Here is a 17,700-nt window from a genome sequence, read left to right as displayed (position 1 = left end):
ACCTAATTTCTTCTTTATCCTCAATATTCTAGTCTGTCATTTTTATGGGGGGTTTTTTGCCATTCAATTTTTGAGTTTTTTTGTGGACTACTACTTCCTTCTACAACAGGGGGAGCATCCTCCCCTTGAGCCTGACCTAACAACACTGTAAGAATGTTTACGTGTCTTGAGGATTCTACACTGCCAATTTTTCTAGTCCTGGCTCCAGTATCTTCACCGGAATCTGACACTTTTTTATCCTGGGGCCTGTGCACCTAGCTGTCTTTCTCTCTCTCTTTCAATGATATATGCTATACAAGATACAGTCAGTATGATTTATGTAATGTTTATTAACTTGTATATCATACTGTAATTATGTCTTACATTACCATTATGTATTTTTAATCCTTTATAATAAGTTCCAGGAAAGCTGTGGTGGAAAACCTCAGTGGCTGTTGTTTCTGACCCTGGAGAACTGCACAGCCTTTAAAAGGTAAGGAGAGATAGAAACTAGATTTAATTAAAGCAGCTATGGGTCTACTTGGGATTGGATCATGACAACAACTGAACTATGTGCTAAATATATCACAAGAGAGTATCTTTAATATGTTATATTTCGGTCAACTGCAATTTTCTTAATGTGTATATATATTTTGTATCTACTAGATGTGTACCTAATTTCTGATAAATATTTCCCAATATGTTCATACTGTACTTACATTTGTATTCACTTTATTGTATGACTTTTTATTTGCTTTATTTTGTTCTTTACTTTTATAATGTACTTTACATGTTGATGGCCCAGGTCATGACTGAAAAGGGTCCTTGAACTATTTCACTTACCAGGTTAACAAATACTAATAAAACAAATAATTGCACTTCAGAAGCCATGGATGATTGCATTTGTAGTAGCTCACCACCAGTTAGTAGGGTTATGGATTTATGATAATAATTCAGGCAGTGGGTTGTTTAGTCAGTGTTCCTACTTTATTTCTTCTTCCTAACTTGACCGACTTCTTTTTTTTTTAATTTTCCCACCCTCAGAAACCTCTTTCAGAAAAGTACTTCATTCAGAGGAACACGATTTCAGCAAGTTATTCAGCATTTTTCAGCAATGTGATGTTAAGACAGACCTCACACTTCTGCTACATTCAGTACTGTGTAGCAATACTGGACATCTTACAAAACAATTTGTAGTGTCATGCAGCAAATCACCATATAACCAACCACAGGGAAACCTGACTGCCTTTTTTAGAGAAAGCAGTATGAACCGAAATTAAAACATGCAGATTACTTTCATTATGCAAAATGAAACAGAGAAGACTGTTAAATGACTGGCAAAAGTGAACTAGAAAGAGTGCAGGAAGCCTGATTAAATACATACACATGTCCAATTTGTGTCAAGGGTATCCCAAATACATGCTGCCAGAAGGAACGTTTGCTTTTATTTTGACTTGTTGATGGATGAGTGCAAGCCTCACATAAAATATCTATGGTCAGACATTCTCTTGTTGAAATGGCTGTTGTCATCATTTAACTAAAGGCCACTTATATTTTCAGAATGTTATTCAGCAGCATTCTGAATATTTTCTGCCTTACCTAAAGTCCCAGAAGATATTACCACAGATAAATGTAATTTGTTCCATGCTGACTGCCAACAAAATATATGGAAGCATTCATATTAGTTGTTCTTTTTAGTTAAAACTGTGTTGCCATCCCATTCTTCAGTAGCATTACACAATAAGATAAAGCATCTACATCTTCAAACAAATGTCTTCCACAGAAACAACATGCAGCTCCAGGGAAGGACAGGCACAAAAATGGCTAATTCACCTGTCCCACCAAGTAGAATAGTTGGCCACTTCAGCTGTTAGATGAACACTAAAATCATTAAATTTACAAGCCAGAAAAAAAGAACAGTAGAAATCTATATTCAAAACACACACACATGCACACGTGCACACACACACACACACACACACACACACACACACATGCAAGCATGTGGAAAGCTATATTAAAAAAACAAAAACACACAAGCACGCATATATACAGACACCTGCACACAATATTCTTCGGGACTGTTCAGCATTAAATTATATTCTTATTTTCTGAAATGTTTGATCATGTGACTGCCCTTTATAATACAACTGTGATACCAAACACCTTGTGAAATTAATCCTGCCATTACCTGTTTACTCCTCTGTGTCTGCCTAGAGGCCCAGGTTGGTTCTGAAAACAGGCCCTTTGGGTCCAGAAAGCCTATCTGGTTATCAAATAAAATACACAGATATTACACGTTCTTTTAAAGTCATGTATATCAGAAATTAAACTGCACACTTAACCAGTGGTAAACAGAACAGGTTACTCACCTGCAACCATAAATCTAGGAGTAGTATATGGTTCGCATCTACACTTTGTCATTTCCAGTGGAAATTTTGCCACCACAGGATGTCTTTAAGGCAAACTTTTACCCAAAGCTTTGAGTATATATCCTTATCAGTTCCCTATTATATTTGATGTTGAGTACTGAAAACAAATTAATCTGACTGTTGCAAAGAGAGCCTGTGATACTTTTTAAGAACTTAACCATACACACTCCAAGAATTATGGTTTCAGCTCAGTAACCTATTCTTCCAGAGACAAAAATATGGTTCATGTATTCACACACTGCCAGACTTCAGTCAGCAATCAATTTCAAAAACAACAAATGAACATGCCCTACCTGATAAGGAGAAGGGAATTATATAATTTGCTCAGCATATCTGCTTGACAAGGTTTTGAATAACTGGTAGAACATTAGGCTGTATACAGACTTTCAGGTGGTAGTGATACAAATCTTTTGGACTGGGATATAAATGGACATTAGCAATGAGGAAGCAGTTTATCTGAATTAATGCGCACAGTTCCTTTAAGGGTACCTCCAATGTAATCACAGAGCACTGTAACTCCACACATGAACATTACTTCTAGTGCCAGTCTGTCCTGGACTTCTTCAGTACAACATCTGATGAGTTTGTCCACAAACTAGGTTTATTTGTTATATGTAAAAAGGACTTCTGCAGGTCCTGTATTAGTAACCTTAAAGTCAGCTTTTAAATTCAACACTAAATTAAACTGTAAATTAATTACAGCAAGAAGGCAAAGCTGTGATAACTTTTGGATCAAACATTTAAGTGATGGAAGACTGCTTTTGCTGAAAATAACAAAGGCAACTCACTTCGGGCACACAAAGATTTACACTGCTGACTGATGGGATAACCATGTGTAAGTTCATTGTTAAGGAATATGTGGGCAAAGTTCAGCAGTATCTTATCAAAAGAAACGTAATTAACAGTTTTGCATAGTTTAAACCAAATACTTAGTTTAAACCAAATAATGTACTAGATATTTTGTGTCTTCACCATAGTAGAATAATCTATACTCATTGAAGCAACAGAAGATAGGTAAAGTTTACTACTAAGTTCTCAGTGACAACATAGTTAAACTGGTTACTTATACTTGTTCTGGGAGTACATTTCTGCCATGCTCTGCACTGATTCAAAACATAATTAACTAAATTAACAATGACAAGTTATTGCTTACCTGTTATTCTTAACAAATGAGTATTAGATCATAAGCTAAGTCTGAAAAATAAAATTCCTTGGGGTATTGACACAAGTCAGCAATATTTTGGTAAATTTGAGATAAGCTTGGCAAGACTTAAATTAGTTCTTGGGCCAATAGCCTAGCTATAAGAGCAGAGATAAAGTGCAGACAGATAAGAATTACAAATCTGTTCATAATTTAAATCATAATAGTTATGTACTCACCATAATTCTGCAGCTGTGTTGTCTGTTTCCATCCTTCCTCAACAGATGGGTCTCTGATCCATCCTCAGCTGCTTGACAGACTTTATGCTCTGTAGTTTGAGCTCCTACCCTTACCCACAATCCCCTAACTACTTGTGCATTACTTCAGATCGAGTTTGCCTTTAACTTATCAATCACAATGTTAAAATTGGAAAAAGCTGCCCATAGTACTTCTGAATAGGTAATACAAAAGGTAAAAAGATGGGAAACAGGAAGAAATCAGAAAAGGAAACTCTGGAGCCCACACAGCAAGAGTTAGCCAGGGCATCCCTCAGATCATACCAGGGTCCAGGCAAAGGGAAAGGAGGAACAGTGAATGGGAAGTTGAGGAAGGACAAAAACAGACAACACAGATGTACAGTTATGGTGAGTACATAATCATAATATTTGATGTTGTCTTTTTCATCTGCTCCTCAACTGATGGGACAGAGTCTTCGGCTAGAGTCATCTTGGGTGGCCCTCACAGAAGGATATTAAAGAATACAGCGGAACTAAAAGTCAATCTCTTCCTAGATAATATGTCCAACTTTTAATGAGTTATAAAGCTATGAGCATTGGACTATGTAGCCTAGAGGCCCAGGTTGGTTGCTTCAGACCAGAAGGCAGATGATGTGGTCATAGACCTGGTGGACTCTGCTATTGGACATTTTGGTAATGGCAGGCCTTTGGTTTGGAAGACGAAGGTGATACAATCAGTGAGCCATCTGGTTAGAGTCCCTTTTGACACTGCTGTGCCAAATTTAGCTTTAGAAAAGGATACAAACAGTTGTTCTGACTTCCTGAAATTTTTAGTTCTGTGAATGTAAAATCTGAGCTGTCTATGAACATCTAGTAAATGAATTTTGGAAAGAAGACAGGTATATTGATTGGCTGATTGAGGCTAGCTTCTGACACCACCTTAGGTAAACATTTAGAGTTAATCTGAAGTGAAGCTGTGAACTTGTGAAAAATCAAGTAAGGTGGTTGAGAAGAAAGTGCTTGGAGTTCTGATACCTGTCTAGCTGAGGTAATGGCAACTAGAAAAAGTGTTTTCCAGTACAAAAAGTTTAACTCAGTTTTTGCTGATGGTTTGAAAGGGGGCTGAGTGAGGGCTTGAAGAACCAGCATACGGTCCCATGAAGGTACTGGATCTTTTATTGGAGTGTGAAGCAGTAAATTCCCCTTAAAGAAAGCTTTACTTAACTTTGGAGAAGCTAAGGAAGCCATCTACACCAGTGTGGAAATTTAAGATAGCAGCCAATTGCACCTTAAGAGTCAAATAATTAGCTCATTCATTGAAGATGGAAGCTAGAAAATGGAGACTAGCTGGAATAGGCATGGAAAAGGGGTCTGTCTTTGAAGGGCCCAAATAGACAATCTTTTTCATTTACCTTCATAAAGTTTCCTAGTGAAAACTTTTTGAGATGACATAAGGATGTGGTGAACTGGGGAGAAATCTTGATTGAGGAAGACTTGCTATCTGTGATTTTGTGTCTAGACAGGCACAAATGAACTCCAGAGATTGTAATGGGCAAAACTGAAACTTAGAATAATTTATGGTAATGCCCAGCTGTAAACAAAGATCGAGCCAGTGGACCACGGCTTCAATTAGTAGAGGCTTGGTAGAAGCAGAAAGGAGTCAGTCATCTAGATACAGAAACACCCAGAATCCTTGCAGTCTCAAGTGAGCTGCAACTACTGCCATACACTTGGTGAACATCCAGGGGAGTTGTGTTAAGACCAAAGGGTAAGGCTCTAAACTGGGACTGACTGACTCCCAGTCAGGAGGGCAGGTATCTTCTAGACTGCCTGTGTATCTTGGTATTATAGTACACATCCTGAAGATCTATAGAGCACATTCAATCATCCTTTCTTAAAAGAGGTAAGATGGACTGAACCATGACCATCTGGACCTTCAAGTGTTTCATAAACTGATTTAGAGTGCTGAGACCAAAAACTGGTCTGAGGTACCTGGTCTTCTTTGGCACTAAAAAGAATCTTGAATAAGTTCTGGACTTTGCTGGTATGGTGAAACCAGCTGAATGACTCTTTTTTTTCTAGCAGCTTTTTTATTTCCGTAGCTGAGGCTTTTCTCTGACTGGGTGGCATGTAGGGAATTTTTCTGTTGCATTTTGGGGGGGGGGGGAGAATGGTATTTAATAGCCCCTGGATATGATATTCTGCATCCAGGAATCTTTGGTAATGGTGGTTCAGGCTTGTGGGTGCAGACAGAGGTGTCCCCCAACTGCTTCCAGAGTGCAGCAGTTCAGTAACCATCCAGGAATGCTGAAAGGGCTTATTTAAGTAAGAACCTCTGAAGCCCTGATGTTGACGGCCACCTCTGCCATGAGGACAGCGTCTTCCACTGGAATTCCTCCCTCTGCAGTGAGGGGATCTTTCTCCAAAGGAGTCTTGGGAAGAACTTTGCAATTTTCTAAACCACAACTTTTTATCTCCTCTCTGGTTTCAGGAGGAGGTCTTTTCAGAAAACTAGATTCCCATGGCAAAAGAGTCTTCCCATCCTACTCGCTCCTGGAGAGAGTCTCTTTCACCTCAGGAACAAATAAAGCAGACCAATCAAAATGGGGCATTGATAAATGAAGATTTGAAGGGCACACCAAAATCACAGAGGTGGATCCAGGCATGCCTTCTAACAGTTAAGCTTAAACCTGCCACTCTAGCAGCTCCCTCTGAGGCATAAAATATCAGTCTCATGGAAGCACTGGGAAAACACTGGAAGGTGGTCAGCTGTGAAGAAAATGTTTTCTTATCCTTCATAGAACTGGATTCTATGAGGGTATTGGAAAAATGTTTGATCAATTCCCTCTGAAACCTGGTAACGTGTCAAATAATTCAGAAATCTGAGGACAAAAGTCGCTGACTCATAGACATGTTTCCCATACCCGTCCAGAACCCTAGATACCCTATTAGGTGGAGAGACAGAAGAACTTTAGTTCTTTCCTGGTAGCTTCTGCAACTACCATAACAAACACAGGGGAACCTTTGCTCCAATGAGTCTTATCTTTAGGTACAACAAGATATTTGTCTGGATGTTTAGGGACAGGCTCTGTGACATCCAGATCCTTTCAAGCCTGGAGGGAGATGATGTCTACCATCTCTTCTGCCATTGAGAATACCTAAATCATAGCTGAACCATTCCCAAAAGCCTCGAGGAACACTGACTCCTCCTGGGAAATGGGTCAGAAAACTAGACTGCTTTATGTTTTAGAAGTTCAAGAATCTCTCCAAATTAAACATCCTCAAGGGGTGATCTCGGGGACACTTCCCCTTCATCAAAGTCAGTGTCTTTGGTTAAAGACTCTTGTGGAGAGTCTAGGTGCCTCCTCTTGCACATCTGCTTCTGAGGATGCTCTTCTGCAAGTGGTTCCAGAGAGAACTCGGAAGTGCCAGCAGTGTCCTGAATGAGGACAACCTCAAGGTTTGAAATGGCTGGCTGTCCTGACAGGGCAGAATGAAAAGACCCAGTTTCTACAGAAGGCAGCTGAGTATAGGGTGAACCAAAAGAGGGTAAAGGTGTCTTTTCCAATGAGGAGGAGAAAGATCTCCGCTACCTTGGAAGCTGAAGCCAAGGGGGAACTTAGTCTTGACCCCACCAGATCCAAAGAAGCCTGTGAGGGACAAAACCCAACCCCACTCAGCTCTGCCTCTCAATGAGGCCAGAGTCGAACTGTCCACCACCGAGGCTTTGAGAGGAAGGAATAGCCCAGAAACCATCAGAGTTGATCCAAATCCACCAGATCCTGTGCTGATGCTACAGCCTTTAGATCCTTATGGATCCAACACAGTCAGGCCCATCTGTCAGAGAAAGTGTCAGAGTGGAAAAGTGACAAATTTTTGGATATGACACAGACATGCTTGGTAATCTCGGGTCTGAAAGCTCTGAAACCACAGGCCAAATCTGAGTATGAGGTAAAGGTTTGGGTTGAGAGGTGGAGAGGCTCATGGATCTGATTGGAAACAGAGTCAGTAAAACACTCAACTGAATCGGGTTTCTGAGAAATTTTCTCATCATTTTGTCCACATCCACTTCTGGTAGGCTCCTGGCTGATCTGAGAGAGGATGAGGTAGATAGTGGATGGGAAGCTCTTTGAGGCATGTCCCAGGAAGGAAGAATGAACCCAGGAAGAGACTAGTTCAGGAAAAAACCTTGGAGATTAAAATTTGGACATGACTAGATATGAATGAGGAGACAGAGCCAAAGATTTTAATTTTACTTTTGCTGGAGTCGAGCTCTTGGAGACTGTCAGAGCTAACAAATTAGACAACTTCTTGTGCAGAGCCGAGTTCAAGGAAGTTGAGGGAAGAGAGCGGTTGGAGGAGTGCTTCCTTGATTCTTTAGATTTTCAAGCTGTATTCCCTGAAGATTTCTTAGAGGAAGATGGTGCTCCAAATTCTGAAGTAGCAGAAGACGGAAGTAGACCTTTCAATATCAGCTTATTCTTTTTCTCAACCAAGGCTGTATTATTAAAACAAGCACAAATATCACATGAGACTTCATGATGTCCTGGACACAACCAGTACACACATGGCAAATGACTCTCTGAACTTGGGATATTATGCTCACAAGAGGAGTAAGTTTTGAAGCCAGTAGGTTTCTCAGACATCTTAACAGCAAACAAAACTACAACAGTAATAAGCAGTGAAGAAGGAAGAGAGAGGCAATGTAGAAAATGGCAGCAATGGTAATAAAGGTATACCCCAATGGGTAACTGTAAAAAAACAGCAGGCAGAAATACCAGCAATGGTAATAAAGATATACCCCAATGGGAAACTGGAAAAAACAGCAAGCAGAACTACCAACAATGGTAATAAAGGTATACCCCAATGGGTAACTGGAAAAAACAGCAGGCAGAAATACCAGCAATGGTAATAAAGATATACTTTAAGGTAATAAAGCAGAATGAGGGCTCAAGACCCAAGCATTAATATTACTAAAGGACTTAGAAATGTAGTTATATGTATCTTTTTTGGTTATTGGAGGATATTAGAGTGAAAAACTCATGAGAAAATCAAGTGAAATTGAGGAAAAAGCAGTATACTTATCAGAAAAAGTCAAATAACTCACTCGAGCTAATGGTGAACACGTCTTATTGCTGAAGTGGCAAACAAGATCTGAGGCAACTCAAAAGTAGTTAGGGGATTATGGGTTAGGGAAAGAGCTTAAAGTCTGTTGAGTGGCTAAGGATGGATCCAAGGGTCAGATCCGAGACCCATTTGTTGAGAAACGGATGAAAAGGGCAACATCAGATTGCACAGATGTAACTTCTGTGCTATTATTCTGAGGAATTTTTAAAATAAGTTGACAACTGTGTTTCTGTGTTCAAAATACAGTTCAATAAAACTCTAAAACAAGAATTTTATGTATAGGGTTTCTAATTTAATTAATCTAATCTGTAACTGACACGGTTTAACTAAAAGGCAAAAGTAATTAGTTTTAACCTTGTGATTTAAAGAGCAATTCCAGGGACATACCCAAACTGGACAACGAGACTAAAATAAAACTGAACTAAAATGTATTTAATTTTATTACAGAAGGATGTTGATTTTACTTAACAGAATAGGAACAGTCCAATTTAACTACACTATTTTCCTGAAACAACTCTGTCTTCTTTTTGATTGTTTCAATCAGCAAGTGCAGCCTGTTAAAAAACAGAAAACTGCTAAGCAGTTACTAAGTTGGATCGAGCCAACACTACCAACACAGAAGAATTACAGAATAACAGTTACAATTTAAAACTACCCAGTTATGAACTCAACAAAATAAGGGCCAGTGCACAAACTAGACAAGACAGCCCTGCTAAAGTTTACTACATATGGAGTACAGGGCCTGATGAAGGACTTTGGACTAAATAGCTGTGATGTTCTTGAAAAAGCAAACAACAAATTAACTGACACTGTAATCAGACAGAGGCTTGGAAGAACTTGGAAAACCTCAATGACATGTCAAGAGATGTTAGATTATTCAAAAAAGAAACTGCCAGATATTGCATTTCTACCGAAGCAAAAGAAAGAATAAAATGGGAGTGCTAGCAGCAGCTCTGGTAATCTCTTGTTTAAACTTTGGTGTATATGTGATTTCCTAAGTAATGGTTCCCTTGAAGTAGCCTGCTCTACAATATAAAAAAAAAAACAAGCCCGCCTGCCTCACAGAATGGAAATTCTGACACCTCCCTGAAGAGGAAAGAGTAGTCGCATATAATGTACCTGTTATAATGGTAATATTTACGAAGATGGTGGTGCTGCGGTAGCGTTGTCGCCTCACAGTAAGACGTCCTGTTCGATTCTCAGCTAGAGTGTCTTCTGTGTGTAGACATGCGTGAATGGGCGTACCTTCATTGAAGGTTGTGCGTCAGGGCCGGCAACTTGGCATGTACAAATCTACTGCCAATCATTAGCGGACCGGAGTTCCGCTGTGGCGACCCCTAACCGGGAAAAGCCGAAAGACACAACTCAAAGAGTAAATCATAAAATTTGGGTTTATGATTTTCTTATGTGCTCTTCTACCCAGTCACTTTTCACCAGCTTTACATATTTCCCTATAAAAGTTTGTAATCTTCCTATGTCAGCATGCCATGTGACACTGGTTTATATGTAAGGTACTAATATATTTATAGCCAACAATGTTAGAAGCTTTGGCCTTCATAAGAAATTGTGATTTTGTCAAGTTACTGTGTTTAATACAAGCTAATGTAATAAATAAATGTGCAGTAAGGTAAGAAGCATTTTTAATACAGTGACAGGGGGAGGACAACTTTGCTTTTAAATTGATCTCTCCTCAAAGAAAATAACAGTTGTGTAAGTGACTTACCATAACAGCAGACATTCTAATAGATCACTATTGCAGTAGCCTAAGCTATGCGGGTCCCAAACCCTCCACTGCCCCTGGCCAGCCCTTAAAGCTTTAGGGTGCCTTCCACATGCTCAAATTGTCAGGACATTGAGGGAAGACCCGTATATAGACAGTGCCAGTCTCTTCAGAGCATTTTTTTATACTAGCTAAGATTCTTGCCGTCCCTATAGTGCCTTTTTTAGGCAAGGTTCAAATGACAAATTCACCACCATAACAGGAACAGGCAAGCAAAAACTGAGGGTGATGCTACTCAATGCTAGAAGTCTAAATCTCAAAATGCACTCACTCAAGGCACTCCTTAAAATGGAGAACACTGATATCTGTGCAGTGACTGAGACCTGGTTCAAGGCTCCAGAGAGCACCCCTGCACTTCCAGGCTATAACTCATACCACACTTTTCGGCCATGTAACCTGGACCGGAACACCAAAGGTGGAGGTGTGTCCACATTCATTAAGGATATCCACACCTCCAGGCTAGCTGCTCAGCATAATGCAGCTGAGGTTATCCAAGTGCAACTAACTCTGGGCAAAACTGCAATCCAAACTGTAGCTTGCTACAGATCACCCACCGTGTGCCAGGATTCCCACTCCTCATTTCTTGATGTACTGGAAAATATTAGGGTTCAACCAAACACCCTAATAATGGGCGATTTCAACTACCACACCATTAACTGGGAAAACTACTCATGTACCAACTCCTTCGCTCAATGCTTTCTGGAATTCATAAACTCCAATGCCCTGGATCAACTTATCCACACCCCCACCACCTAGATCTAGTCATTACCAACATGAGTGACCAGTGTTCCACACCTGACATCAATGCCTCATTGGTCCGATCCGACCATAAGCAAATTACTTTAGCTATCCACATCCTGCCCCCACCCCCCATTAAGGAAACCATGGTAAAAAAAATTTCCAAAGCCAACTTCATGCTTCTTGAGACAGAAGTGGTAAACTTTATGACACCCATGCAGATGGACAAAACAATTGCACTTTATAAGCACTTACATGAATGCATGGATCGTGCTATCCCAAACAGAACCAAGACGCTATCCTCCAAAAAAAGGAAGCCAATCTAGTGGTCCCCTGCCATAAACAAACTGTACAACAGAAGGAAGAAACTGTTGCAAAAGAGAGTAAAATCCCATGAGTGGAGGAGCTCCCTGGTCAGTCTCAGTAAGAAGCTGCAATCCCTGATAAAATCCTCCAAAACTAGTTACGAAAACAAAATCGCCACTGATTCTAAAGACAACCACAAAGCATTCTATAGCTATGTCAAGAATCTCAATGGCAACACTCAGATCTGCTCTGAGTTACAGAACACTGGCACTAAATATACAGACCCAACTGATATTGCCAACATCCTGGCAGATTGGTTCAGTGCTAACTTTACCTCCCCCCCCCCCTCACCACCTAAAGAGCCCATCTCTATACCGGAAGAATGCAAAGTTCCTGTAATCACGGCTGCACAGGTAAAAACCACACTCTCCAAAGTCAAGAACACAGCATCCATGGGACCAGACAACATCCCAGGCTGTGTTCTACACGAACTACAGAATGAACTGGACCCCACCTAAGTACCATGTTCAATCATAGCCTCACCTTAGGCTTTGTGCCTGCTGAATGGTGCACAGTGATGATTATCTCACTCCACAAGGGGAGAGCCACCAAGGATCCCGGGAACTACCGCCCCATTAGCCTGACAAGCCTGGTCTGCAAGGCCATGGAACGTATCATCATGGAACTTATAAACAAAGACACTGGTAATCTCCAAACTCTGGACGCCACCAGTTCGGTTTGTAAAAGGCAGATCATGTCTCCTAAACCTGACAGACTTCTTTGAAGCAGTCACCAAAGCCGTAGACAAAGGTAAGGTGGTTCACACAGCCTATCTAGAATTTGCTAAGGCTTTCAACACCATCCCCCACTCTGGAATTATAGATTAACTCACTAATCTAGGTATAAATCCCTATGTCACAAGATGGGTTGCCAACTGGCTCACTGACAGAACCCACACTGTGAAAGTAGCAGACTCCAAATCCGACTTCAGACCAGTGATAAGTGGAGTACCACAGGGTTCAGTCCTAGGTCCCCCTCCTGTTTGGTATCTACTTCTCTAAAGTACAGGCTAAGACAGAAGGTCTTTGGCTAATGAAGTTCGCAGATGACTGCAAACAAGGAGCCATAATCGAAACTCCTAACATTGTGGACATCCTACAAAAGAGCCTCACTGAGACAGATGCCTAGTGTCAAAGCAATGGTCTCAAGCTCAGTGCCAAAAAGTGCATTGTCATCCCCTTTGGTAAGAACTCTGTACCCATGAACTACAACATAGGCGGTAGTATACTTAACACTGAAAGTGTGATAAGAGACCTTGGGACACAGGTGGACAGTAGTCTCTCCTTTGATAATCACATCGCCACAGTAGTCAGGAAATCCTTCTATGTGGCACACCTCATCACAAAAGGTTTCTCATCCAGAAAAAAAGAGGTCATTGTTCCCCTCTACTCATCACTGATTACACCTATTATAGAGTACAAAGCCCCTTTCGGTATGTACCTCACAAGACATCTACAACAACTGGAAAGGCCACAGAAATACCTCACAAAGAGGATTACCAGCCTCAAACAGATGCCCTACTCAGACAGTCTCAAAAAACTCCAGCTTTACTCCCATCGCATATCGCCTACTGAGTGGTGATCTCTGCCTAACATACAAAGCTATGTCAAACCCAGAGCTGTTGGACATGCTCCACTTAAAGAAATCCCAATCCCTCCGTGCTACACGCTCTAGGGACCTAAACCTTGTCACCACAATAAACAGAACATGCCGGAGGGAAGGATTCCTGTCCCAGAGACATCCCATACTCTGGAATAAACTACCTAGCTATATCAAACAAAGCTCCTCATTAGCACTCTTCAAGAAAAATCTTGATGACTGAATGGGAAATAGGAAATTCACCCTGGGGATCACCTCTGTGGCTCTCCTCGACAGTAGCACAGGAAAATAATTTTCTTGGGTAGTAAAAGCCAGGGTACCTTTTTGGCTGGGCTTGTATAGGCCCCACGGCCGACAGCCTAGTACCTACCTATGAACCTATATTTAAAGGTCAGAAACAGCCAAAGTTAAACTTTTTGTTTCCTTTATCTACCACACTCTCTAGAAAAATACTGACTCATGCAGGGGCAGTTACCAGCGATTCAAGCCCCTTAACCCAGTTGTGAGAGAAGACTTGGTCTGCTAACCCCCCCTCCCATGACCAATAAAAGTGTTTTTCCTTACTTGCAGAGGATAACCCAACAGCCGCAGAAGATGTGTCTCACTCATGGTCCTTAGCAGTTTCTCAAGACATGCTATCGCGAATAGACAGAAAACAATAAGTGGCCTTGGGAACCAGATTTAGCCACAGTACAGTCACCCATCAGTGGCTGAAGCATCAAACAAACCGGCCAGACATCTGAAAACTCCCTCCAAATTTTCTTCTTCTTCTGGACGGGGAAGGTAGAACTGAACAACCCAATAACTGCTCCATGCTAGCCAAAAAGCAGAATGAAAGGCAGGTAATGGACTCTAGCTGAGTGGGTAAACCTGACAGAAAAAAAGAAGTTTTGAGGTAAAAATTTCAGTGGCAGTCCCCAAAACCAGAATAGCCTGCTCCTATGGCAAGGTTTCTACACCCAAATGTAGAAAAACACACAACACAGATTAACAAATTTTTCTCACAGGCGCCTTCACCAATGAAAAAACCCTTTACATACAATTACAGTCCATAAAAAATAACATTTACTACTGTGATATATATATATATATATATATATACATACATACATACATACATACACACACACACATATATATATATATATATATATATATATATATATACATACATACACACACACACACACACACACACACACACACACACACACACACACACACATATATATATACACACATGGGTCTATCTGAAAACACCGACAGTTCACAACGCTGACGAAGAGAACACCGACACCAGATGATCGACAATGGAGGAGACCGACAGTTGAGAATCCCGACGCTGAGAACACCGACATGTTAAGGTAAGTGTGCAATAGGGATGGACGTTAGGGTCAGGGTGTGGGTAAGGTAAGTGTGTGATAGTGACGGATGTTAGGGTAGGGTGCAGGTCAGGTAAGTGTGCGATAGTGACGGACTTTAGGTTTAGGGGCAGGTTAAGTGAGTTAGGGTTACGGTGCGGATAAGGTAAGTGTACGATAGTGTCAGAGTTAAGGGTTAGGGGCGGATTAAGTGAGTTAGGGTTAGGGTGCGGGTAAGGTAAGTGTGCGATAGTGACGGACCTTAGCGTTAGGGTTGGGGTTAAGGTTAGTGAATAGACAGTTGTGTATGTAAGGTTTAATGTAGTTTGTAAGGTTTTTGGTGTGCTTGTGTTGTGTGTGTTTTTCAGGAAAGGTATTTGTTTTGCTGATTGTCGGGATTTTGGTTTGTCGGGCATGTGAAGTTTTTTGAACTTTCTTTTTTTGTCGTTTTTTTCATGTCGGTTATTTAGTTGTCTGTGTTTTGGTGTGTCGGTGTTATCAGGTACGTATATACATGTATACATGATTTACCTTCAGCTGGTTGACTAATATAAATGTTGATATCCTGAAGGCAAACCACTCTATGCTGAAAACAGAAATGTCAACTTCCTAATACACATGCGCTGAGGCTGCTTCTTGACGCATGCAAATATTACTTAAAAACCCATAATCAACACTCCCCATGTGGGGGCTGTGGCCCCAACCCCTCGTTAACTATATACACTAACTTTCAGATCACACAATCCTCAAGGAAAGGGAACATTCCCCTATATGTGGACTGTCGATCTCACATGTGTCGACTATCTGTATAGTTGATCAAATGTGGTTAATTAAACAGACGTTGGCCAAACCAAATCCATATATCAAAAAAAAACAAAGAAAAAAACCCCTGTTTTTCCTCAGAAAAATGATGAAACAGAAGGCTTCCATATACTTGTTTGCCCAGCCTTGAAGAATCACTAGCCAATCGCCAGTTCCACAAAGCCGATTCAGAGAGCCTATTTTGGCAACAAGAAAGCTCTGAAACTTTTGGTGCCCATAACCATTACTTTTATATGGCTATCCTGAAGCCCAGCAGCAGCTTGGTTTGGAAGAAGGTGCTCTGAAAACTGGCTGGTGGTCATATCCTTCACAGGATATAACCCAAACAGCTTGGCTACTGCAACAGTGATCTAATGTTGACCATTAAGATTTTACCAAAATGAATAACTTTTACTGGATGTCCAGTTTCTTGGTTTTCATACTGTGAGAGCTGTAATCAATGTGTTGCATAGTCAGCCAGCATCTTAGAAGTCTCGCAGGTAATAGCCATTATCTGCTACCTTCCCAACTGAAACTGAGTTTGGAATTTGTTTTCCTTTTTACTGCTCTACAAGAGTCTGGCAGTTAGTGGAGAGGAATAGTCTGGCAGTAAACACAAAGGATTTAGGCTATGACATTTTAATCTAGTCTAGGGTTTGAATCCTCCAGTCTCCATTTGCCTACTGTATGACTCTGATCAAGCCGTTAAACCAGACAGTGCTCTGAGATAATTGGGAAACTAGGCTAGGATTCTCAATGGCTTCTCTGACCACATGCCCAGTGGTATGAACCTATTTATAGACATTTTCCTTAAGCAGGAGCTAATGATGAAACATCTGAAGAACACAATTACTTATAATATACAAACTGCCAAATCAGCAGTGTAGTCATTTATCAGCATTTGAAAGAAAATCTCTGGAAAAACAGATAATGCACATGGGACACTAAACAGATGAAATTACTTTGATGCTACTGAAGGATGTGAAGCAATGAGGAGAACTGAAGAAGGCTCCTAGTAATGTTAACTAAATACAAATATATCAAACATCAACCAATGCTCAATGGAATGCTTGCACAAGACCAGGGTAGGTCTTTCTAAGGCTATGAGCATAAATGATGAACACTCTGATCAGGATAGAAGAGCACTTAATGTAGGTAAACCCAAATATTGTGATCCTCCTAAAGTTGATCTACTTATTTATGTGTAAAGTGATCACGTTTTTATCAAAAGTAAGGCTGTCCTGTTCACAGCAGACTTCTCTCTGCTCATAATAAATATTTCAATCAGATGTAAACCTATCAGCAGCATTTGTCACAGAATTTAATACAGAAGACAAGCTCTCAAGAGAGCAGAGTTAGATGATACTGCTCCATATATGAGATAGGTATCTTACCAAGTGCTTAACTACAAAGTACTCAATAAATGAGTAACTATTCTAATCAGATCGTCTTCCTGGCATACACAGGAGATCAAAACAGAGGACAGATAAAAATCTAATTTTGAGCAGCAGGAGGTTAATTAGTCCTCTTGCTTCCAGAGTTCTTCTAAACAAAGAAACCACTTGCTTCCAGACAGCTTTTCTCCAGAATCTGTTGCTGAGAACACACTTCTTTACATTTACAATATCTAATCAATTACATGGATTACAAAATATGAAAACTCTTTGGTAAACAGTGGGTTATATACAATGGTGCTGACATCCAAGTTCTGCCTGTAGCTGTTGATTTTATACTGCAGATATATGAAAGAATTTTGTTTACTGAAAATTACTACTGCTATGGTCAAAGAATTATATCTCTGTAAGTGTGGAAGATAGACTGAGGATATCATAGGCAGAATTGTTCACCTGTTTGAGAACTTTCCAGTGCTGTATGGCACCATACCTCTCAACTGTCCATATTTTTGGCTCATATTTTTGATCTGTTCCAAATAAAATTTGTGGTTTTCTAGCAAATCACTGGGATTATCTGGAGGATTGAAGTCACTAAATAATGTCATACATTTGAGATTCAGACTTCAAATCCTTCAGAAAATGTATGTTAAAGCAACCCCTGTTATTTTAGCATCGTTCTAAGTTTATTAGAACAATATTTAAAAATCTGTCCTTACTTTTAGACCTTTGACCCCCATTTTGTTGGG

At 40.3% G+C, this 17,700-nt stretch overlaps 1 protein-coding gene across 5 annotated transcripts in view; it reads right to left on the bottom strand.

Moving 5' to 3' along the window:
• CAMTA1 (calmodulin binding transcription activator 1) overlaps positions 1-17,700 on the bottom strand; it is a 2,166,856-nt gene that overhangs the window by 238,259 nt on the left and 1,910,897 nt on the right. For 3 of the 5 annotated variants that reach the window (XM_044056441.1, XM_044056437.1, XM_044056442.1), the window contains one exon: positions 2,171-2,245. The exons of the other annotated variants lie outside the window; for them this stretch is intronic. In XM_044056441.1, coding sequence (XP_043912376.1) covers positions 2,171-2,245 — 75 coding nt within the window. The remainder of the gene's footprint in view (positions 1-2,170; positions 2,246-17,700) is intronic. 5 annotated transcript variants of the gene reach the window in all.

Source organism: Protopterus annectens, chromosome 14.part0 (assembly GCF_019279795.1).
Source record: "Protopterus annectens isolate FY-2018-M chromosome 14.part0, PAN1.0, whole genome shotgun sequence".
In the NCBI taxonomy this organism is placed as follows: domain Eukaryota; kingdom Metazoa; phylum Chordata; order Ceratodontiformes; family Protopteridae; genus Protopterus; species Protopterus annectens.
The sequence above is the reverse complement of the archived record's forward strand: the minus strand, read 5'-3'. Positions and strand labels throughout refer to the sequence as shown.